General features: G+C 49.6%; 1 protein-coding gene across 1 annotated transcript; it reads left to right on the forward strand.

Moving 5' to 3' along the window:
- The first annotated feature begins 3,634 nt into the window (after positions 1–3,634).
- Positions 3,635–7,868, forward strand: LOC134949125 (uncharacterized). Its single transcript, XM_063937527.1, has 5 exons — positions 3,635–5,018; positions 5,094–5,633; positions 5,725–5,853; positions 5,929–7,014; positions 7,763–7,868. Exons 1-4 carry the CDS (start codon positions 4,751–4,753, stop codon positions 6,591–6,593), a joined length of 1,602 nt encoding a protein of 533 aa, XP_063793597.1. The 5' UTR covers positions 3,635–4,750; the 3' UTR covers positions 6,594–7,014; positions 7,763–7,868.
- Positions 7,869–8,823: the final 955 nt, after the last annotated feature.

The raw sequence follows: 8,823 nt of genomic DNA on the forward strand, positions 1-8,823 counted from the left end.
TTCTCATTTCCCTCTCCCTCCTCATCACCGCCACGGCCACTGAGTTCTCCTCTCGCAGCGCTCCCCATGGCTGTTGGCGCATGCCAAGGCCGGAAGCTGCAACTGAGGCGCAGGAAGCCTCCAGGATCCCCATGTCTCCTCCTCCCTCCCCATGTCTGTGTGTCTCACTCTCTCTTCCTGTATCTGTCCCTCCCCATGTCTCTCTCTCTCTCTCTCTACCCACATCTCTGTCTCTCCATACCCATTTCACACTCTCTCTCCATAACTGTCTCTCTCTCTGTCCCTATCTTTCTCCACATGTCTGTCTGTCTCCCTGCATTTCTGCCGCTCTCTCTCTCTCCCCGCATATCTGTCTGCCTGCTTCTCTGCATGTCTGCCGCTCTCTGGGGTATATGCAATCCCGGGCGAATCGCGCCTTTTTTCCGCCCGTTTAAAAATTCGGCAGCACTCGACAGCCGCAGCCCTGCCGCCGGGACCATGAATTCACCATATGCAATGCATAACGGATTCGACACACCCCTTGGCGGATAACGGCCCAATCGGCGATTAGTGGGCGTCCCGAATTCGACTTCCCGCCGAAAGCAGCCCTTTATTAGGGCTTGTTTGCTGCGTGCTCTGCAGCCATTTTGTGAACCTGCAGAGAGGTGTGAGGAGGTGCAGAGCTAACAAATTGGTTGTTTGCTGTGGTATTGTTTGGACACCCCAGCAGGCTTTATTCCAGGACAGACAGGAGGATACTTGTTACCCCGGAGGAGAGCCGTTTTCTGAGCTTTTACAGCATTTGTAGGTTAGTACCACATGTGGGTCTGGTGTTGCATGTATGTGTTTGTGTAGTGGGGGTTGCCATGAGGTGTACATGTGGTGTTTGGGTATGTGTATAGCTCCTGCTTGTTTTGCTGCATTTTTTTTGTGGATTTTTGTGTTTTGGGGTAGTTTTTCACGTTTTTTTTCTTTTCTTAAAATTACTTTTTGGGTCTTGCTTTTACATTGGTGTACCTCCAGCATGTGCAGGATTGATTTTTGGCTAGTTTGGGCTGTTTTAGTGTGTGTCGGTAGCAATGCGGTCGACATGTTGTGGTGTTTGTTTGTCAAACATGTTTCTTCCCTCCTATTTTAGCTCTGGTGTACCTCCTTTTGTGTGCAGGGATGCTTTTTGGTTAGTTTGGGGTGATTTTGAGCAAGTTTGGTCGGCCATGCGGCCGACATGTGGTGTCTGTTGTATGCCAAACATGTTTTTCTCTAACGTCCTAGTGGATGCTGGGAACTCCGTAAGGACCATGGGGAATAGCGGCTCCGCAGGAGACTGGGCACAAATAGAAAGCTTTAGTACTACCTGGTGTGCACTGGCTCCTCCCCCTATGACCCTCCTCCAAGCCTCAGTTAGATTTTTGTGCCCGAACGAGAAGCGTGCACACTAGGGGCTCTCCTGAGCTTCTTAGTGAAAGTTTTAGTTTAGGTTTTTTATTTTCAGTGAGACCTGCTGGCAACAGGCTCACTGCATCGAGGGACTAAGGGGAGAAGAAGCGAACTCACCTGCGTGCAGAGTGGATTGGGCTTCTTGGCTACTGGACACCATTAGCTCCAGAGGGACCGATCACAGGCCCAGCCTTGGAGCTCGGTCCCAGAGCCGCGCCGCCGGCCCCCTTACAGAGCCAGAAGCAAGAAGAGTCCGGCAAATCGGCGGCAGAAGACATCCTGTCTTCCACAGTAACCGTGCAGCATTATCACCGTATTTGGCGTAAATATGTTGCGTGGTGCGAGGCCAGGAAGGCCCCTACAGAGGAATTTCAACTGGGTCGTTTCCTGCATTTCCTGCAAACAGGACTGTCTATGGGCCTAAAATTAGGGTCCATTAAGGTTCAAATTTCGGCCCTGTCGATCTTCTTCCAAAAAGAACTGGCTTCAGTTCCTGAAGTTCAGAAGTTTGTCAAAGGGGTGCTGCATATACAGCCTCCTTTTGTGCCTCCAGTGGCACCTTGGGATCTCAATGTGGTTTTGGGGTTCCTAAAATCACATTGGTTTGAACCACTCACCACTGTGGACTTAAAATATCTCACATGGAAAGTGGTAATGCTATTGGCCCTGGCTTCAGCCAGGCGCGTGTCAGAATTGGCGGCTTTATCCTATAAAAGCCCTTACCTAATTTTTCATACGGATAGGGCAGAATTGAGGACTCGTCCTCAATTTCTCCCTAAGGTGGTTTCAGCGTTTCACCTGAACCAGCCTATTGTGGTACCTGTGGCTACTAGGGACTTGGAGGACTCCAAGTTGCTGGACGTAGTCAGGGCCCTGAAAATATACGTTTCCAGGACGGCTGGAGTCAGAAAATCTGACTCGCTGTTTATTCTGTATGCACCCAACAAGCTGGGTGCTCCTGCTTCTAAGCAGACTATTGCTCGTTGGATTTGTAGTACAATTCAGCTTGCACATTCTGTGGCAGGCCTGCCACAGCCAAAATCTGTAAAAGCCCATTCCACACGGAAAGTGGGCTCATCTTGGGCGGCCGCCCGAGGGGTCTCGGCTTTACAACTTTGCCGAGCAGCTACTTGGTCAGGGGCAAACACGTTTGCTAAATTCTACAAATTTGATACCCTGGCTGAGGAGGACCTGGAGTTCTCTCATTCGGTGCTGCAGAGTCATCCGTACTCTCCCGCCCGTTTGGGAGCTTTGGTATAATCCCCATGGTCCTTACGGAGTTCCCAGCATCCACTAGGACGTCAGAGAAAATAAGAATTTACTTACCGATAATTCTATTTCTCATAGTCCGTAGTGGATGCTGGGCGCCCATCCCAAGTGCGGATTGTCTGCAATACTTGTACATAGTTATTGTTAACTAAATCGGGTTATTGTTGTAGTGAGCCATCTTTTCTAGAGGCTCCTCTGTTTATCATACTGTTAACTGGGTTCAGATCACAAGTTATACGGTGTGATTGGTGTGGCTGGTATGAGTCTTACCCGGGATTCAAAATCCTTCCTTATTGTGTACGCTCGTCCGGGCACAGTATCCTAACTGAGGCTTGGAGGAGGGTCATAGGGGGAGGAGCCAGTGCACACCAGGTAGTACTAAAGCTTTCTATTTGTGCCCAGTCTCCTGCGGAGCCGCTATTCCCCATGGTCCTTACGGAGTTCCCAGCATCCACTACGGACTATGAGAAATAGAATTATCGGTAAGTAAATTCTTATTTTTTCCTCCCCTTTTAGCTCTGGTGTACCTCCTGAGTGTGCAGGGATGATTTTCGGTTAGTTTGGGGTGATTTGGAGCAAGTTTGGTCGGCCATGCGGCCGACATGTGGTGTCGGTTGTATGCCAAACATGTTTTTTTCCTCCCCTTTTAGCTCTGGTGTACCTCCTGAGTGTGCAGGGATGCTTTTCGGTTAGTTTGGGGTGATTTGGAGCAAGTTTGGTCGGCCATGCGGCCGACATGTGGTGTCGGTTGTATGCCAAACATGTTTTTTTCCTCCCCTTTTAGCTCTGGTGTACCTCCTGAGTGTGCAGGGATGCTTTTCGGTTAGTTTGGGGTGATTTGGAGCAAGTTTGGTCGGCCATGCGGCCGACATGTGGTGTCGGTTGTATGCCAAACATGTTTTTTTCCTCCCCTTTTAGCTCTGGTGTACCTCCTGAGTGTGCAGGGATGATTTTCGGTTAGTTTGGGGTGATTTGGAGCAAGTTTGGTCGGCCATGCGGCCAACATGTGGTGTCGGTTGTATGCCAAACATGTTTTTTTCCTCCCCTTTTAGCTCTGGTGTACCACCTGAGTGTGCAGGGATGCTTTTCGGTTAGTTTGGGGTGATTTGGAGCAAGTTTGGTCGGCCATGCGGCCGACATGTGGTGTCGGTTGTATGCCAAACATGTTTTTTTCCTCCCCTTTTAGCTCTGGTGTACCTCCTGAGTGTGCAGGGATGCTTTTTGGCTAGGGTGTGTCAGCCATTTTGGGTGTGTCAGCCATTTTGGGTGTGTCAGCCATGGTTGATTTCCAGTATGTGCAGGGATGCTTGTACAGGGTTTTTTTAAAAAATTTTTTTTTTGCTTTTGTGCTTTGGTCCTGCTTGAGAACTGGGGTCCCAGCAGCATGATGTGATTGCATTTAATTATGTAATGTGTTAAATTTTTAAATATATATAAAAAAAATTTTTTATGTCTTTTTAAAACAGAGATGTCAAGGGACAAGCAGCCCCGATCCCCCCTTTCCCCCACCCACTCGGATCTATCCCTGCATAGCAACGAGGAGTGGGAGCCGACCCAGGAGGGGGATACGACCGACCAGGCATGCAGTGACCAGCCGCGGTCGTCAAGGGCCCATGAGAAGACTAAGAAAAAGCTTAGTAGAAAGGCACTGACAACACCTGCAGACACAAATAGCATCCAACTTGACCCACCCTAGTTTGCGCACTGCCATGCACACCTACATGTATATGTGCGCAATGCCAGGGATACTGACACTCACAGGTACATACCGATCTTATTAAATGCATGTTTTTTGTTTTTTCAATCCCTAAAGGCAAGAAGCCAGCCAGAGGAGCAGTCGGAGGAGGAAGCCTCTGGTGAAGATGCAGGACCGAAAAAGCAGCGTGGCCCCAGATACACTGAGGCGGAAAACTGTGCTCTAGTGGATGGCGTCGATAGGTCCTACGACGTTCTGTATGGACCAAGGGCACAGACCACAGCAGCTAGGACAAAGCGAAGCATCTGGGATGCCATCGCGAGCCAAGTCACTGCAGTATCTGGAAACCGCCGGAGCACCAGAAACTGCATGAAGCGGTACAGTGATTGCCGCAGACAGACCAAAAAGAAGATGGGGATTCAGCGCCGACATGAGACCGCTACGGGAGGTGGACCGGCTCTCAACCTGAAGTGGCTACCCTGGGAGAATGTTATTAGAAGGTGCATGAACCCTGCCATGGTCGAAGGAGTTCGCGGAGGTGTGGACTCTGGCCGTCCTGCTGGCTTTCCCGAGGAGGAAGAACCGCCCAGAAGACGGAAGAAGGCGGGAGATAAGCTGTCCAAAAGGAGGCCTGATGGTAAGAATACATTCAGATGAGCTGTATTAACGAAATAATTGTTTTGTACTTGCTAATGTGATTTTTTTTTTTCAGACAGGCCTGCCCAGAGGACATCACCTGCGCGCAGGACATCGCCAGCGCGCGGACCGACACCTGCGCAGCAGGCATCGACAGCAGCGCGCGGACCGACACCTGCGCAGCAAGCATCAGGAGCGCGCAGATCTTCACCTGTGCGCCACAGATCGTCATCGCACAGTTTGTCACCTGTGCACCAGACGAAGTCAGCGCGCAGACTATCACCTGTGCGCCAGACATCAGCGCACAGAACTTCACCTGTGCGCCATACACCGTCGGCGACCACACCACAAGATGGGCGCCAAACTACAGCTCCTGCGCGCAGGTCATCACCAGATCGTCGTATCTCCAGGAGCTCAGGGACTGTGACTGAAGAGCCTCAGGACACAACCCTTGTGGACCCATCACCCGATCTGTTTGAGTCTACAGGGTCAACAGATGAGACTTTTCTTGGGTTTGAGGACAGCCGTGCAGACGTATCCAGCCAGACCCTTGAAAAGTCTTCAGATACGAGGACAAGTGAAGCTCCTGGAGCAGCGGCACCACAGGATGGAGAAGGTTTGTATTTAATTTTTTTTTTTGGAGGGGGGGGGGTTGCAGCAGTTTTGTATAGTTTATTAACTTAAACAAAAATTTATTTTGCAAACAGTGGTGCCACGGACCAGCAGCGGACTAGCTTCGGGAATTGGTTCCTACTACAGGCCGGATCTCCTCCTACAGGAGTCGTCAGAGGATGACGAGGTGGAAGTGCAGCAGGCTGCAGTTGCTACATCCCTGTGTGAGTAAATAGAATTGTGGGCCTTCAAACAAATGTATGATGAATGTGTATTAAATTTTCTAATTTTCTTTTCAGCTGCCCAAATGCAAGTGGTGGCAGACGCCCAGGAAGGGCAGAATCCCTCAACTGTTCAGAGGGTGAACACCCTGGCATCGGAGATTACTTCTCGCCAGGATACCTACACAAATGTTGTTGGAAGCAGACTGGACAACATTGAGAGGACAATGGAGAAGATGTCAAACAGTCTGCTTGAAATGCAGAAGGCTCTTGCCGACAGCACGGCCACAATGCTACAGGTCAGAATGAACGATCATAGGGAGACTATGGACGTCCTTCACATTCTGGCCGAATCCATGAGCCGGCTCGTGGAGAACACAACATGTCTGGCACACAGCAATACCAACATGTCGGAGAGCCATCGACAATCCTCATCCAGCCAACAGCTCATCGCAACCACACTGCAGATGATCTATGACAAGCTCCCAGAACCAGCTCATCAACACGCTGGTGATCCACCATTTCCGCCGTCACAAGCCACAAGGACGCCTCGTACCCTTCCGCAACTACCATCCCAGTACAGACAGTCACAGATGTACCAGGGATATACAGGGATGTACCCCACCCACCAGATGCCTCCACCACCGGCCGCCACATCTACAGCCGCATGGGCACAGAGGCCCAGTCAACGTACTACCCAGCCTCCCAGGACATCGACACCCCACACTCAGGAGGAACACTAGGATCCGGACAGACTTCCACCATAAGCCCGGTCGTATTGTTTTATTTACTTCATATGTTTTTCATGTATCCCTTTCTTCCCCTCCCATTAGTTTTTTTTTTTTCTTACTATTGTTTTTTCTTTGTTGGGCTTCCCCACCCGTGACCGGGTACTACCAAGGAGCTTTGTGTAGGCATACATGCGCGGGCATGTATGCGGGCGCGTGTGGTAACGGATGAAAGCTCCTTGTGGCTACATGTATGATGGGCCAAAGAGCAATTCTGATACCACTCTTTTACCCAAAAAATCCTTTTTGTAATGGTGTACAATAGGCTTTCACTGTTGTGTGTATTTACTATTCACTAGTGTGTGTTTTTGGCTTATTCATAGGATTGGGTGGAAAATTGAAGTGGACGGCATAAGTTCGTGTTGTGCGTACCAAGGTGAGTAGAGCAATGTTTCAATGTATATATTCTAGAAACTTTGGACCGCCTACCTTTGTGAAACCACACATCCCAGCAATGGTTCATGCTGGGCTGTGTGGTTCCACAAATGTTAGCGTGTCAAAGTGCTGACCACTCACGCCACTATTCCACTTTGGACCGCCTGCCTTTGTGGAACCACACAGCCCAGCAATGGTTCATGCTGGGCTGTGTGGTTCCACAAATGTTAGCGTGTCAAAGTGCTGACCACTCACGCCACTATTCCACTTTGGACCGCCTGCCTTTGTGGAACCACACAGCCCAGCAATGGGTCATGCTGGGCTGTGTGGTTCCACAAATGTTAGCGTGTCAAAGTGCTGACCACTCACGCCACTATTCCACTTTGGACCGCCTGCCTTTGTGGAACCACACAGCCCAGCAATGGGTCATGCTGGGCTGTGTGGTTCCACAAATGTTAGCGTGTCAAAGTGCTGACCACTCACGCCACTATTCCACTTTGGACCGCCTGCCTTTGTGGAACCACACAGCCCAGCAATGGGTCATGCTGGGCTGTGTGGTTCCACAAATGTTAGCGTGTCAAAGTGCTGACCACTCACGCCACTATTCCACTTTGGACCGCCTGCCTTTGTGGAACCACACAGCCCAGCAATGGGTCATGCTGGGCTATGTGGTTGCACAAATGTTTGGGAAAGAAATGAACATGACTTTAGTGTCTTTACTTAATATACTTTTTTTCTTTTCCCCACAGATATCTATCTACACAAGAAAAGAATATAAAGAATAACAAACTACTTTTTTGTTATATTACCTTTCAATTTTTATTTCAATAATCAAATACAATTTTTCTTCAATAAATTTTTAAAAAGAGAAGTTTTCTGTGGTTTTTATTAAAAAATATTTGATATAAAGTAGAATTGTATAGAAGTTGGTCGCCCTTGGAACATCAGGGGAACTGTGTTGTCTCTTCACATCCACGCCACTAGGGAAGGAAACACCGCAAGACCTGTGGAAGAGAACAGTATGAGGTTCCAGCTATTGGTAAAGTGTCACCCTGGTACTGAAAAGAAGAGGTACACCATCAACACGACACAAGCAGGTTACAGTGGGCCCAAATGCAATCCCCCGGCACTTGCGTCACTACACATCCAAACATTCCCTGACCAGCATTGGTGTATCAGGGAATGATTGGATGTGCAGTTTTGCAAATGCCGGAGGGCTGCACTTTGGACATGCCGGGGTGACTTGGGACAAGAGGGAGTTTAGGGAAATACATCTCACCTGAAGGGGGGGTTGTCTGCTACATGACGGAGGGTCAGGTCCACATCACAAGTTGGTTGCCCATGGAACATCAGGGGAACTGTGTTGTCTCTTCACATCCACGCCACTTGGGAAGGAAACACCGCAATACCTGTGGAAGAGAACAGTATGAGGTTCCAGCTATTGGTAAAGTGTCACCCTGGTACTGAAAAGAAGAGGTACACCATCAACACGACACAAGCAGGTTACAGTGGGCCCAAATGCAATCCCCCGGCACTTGCGTCACTACACATCCAAACATTCGCTGACCAGCATTGGTGTATCAGGGAATGATTGGATGTGCAGTTTTGCAAATGCCGGAGGGCTGCACTTTGGACATGCCGGGGTGACTTGGGACAAGAGGGAGTTTTGGGAAATACATCTCACCTGAAGGGGAGGTTGTCTGCTACATGACGGAGGGTCAGGTCCACATCACAAGTTGGTTGCCCATGGAACATCAGGGGAACTGTGTTGTCTCTTCACATCCACGCCACTTGGGAAGGAAACACCGCA

The sequence above is a fragment of the Pseudophryne corroboree genome, chromosome 8, assembly GCF_028390025.1.
Source record: "Pseudophryne corroboree isolate aPseCor3 chromosome 8, aPseCor3.hap2, whole genome shotgun sequence".
NCBI classification, from domain to species: Eukaryota; Metazoa; Chordata; class Amphibia; order Anura; family Myobatrachidae; genus Pseudophryne; species Pseudophryne corroboree.

What these genes read in the sequence shown, in the direction of transcription:
- LOC134949125 (XM_063937527.1), top strand. Translation starts at nt 4,751, where the DNA reads ATGAAGCGGTACAGTGATTGCCGCAGACAGACCAAAAAGAAGATGGGG. An exon ending in GGCACCACAGGATGGAGAAG is followed by an intron (nt 5,634 to 5,724) that starts GTTTGTATTTAA and finishes TTTTGCAAACAG; the next exon opens with TGGTGCCACGGACCAGCAGC. An exon ending in TGCAGTTGCTACATCCCTGT is followed by an intron (nt 5,854 to 5,928) that starts GTGAGTAAATAG and finishes TTTTCTTTTCAG; the next exon opens with CTGCCCAAATGCAAGTGGTG.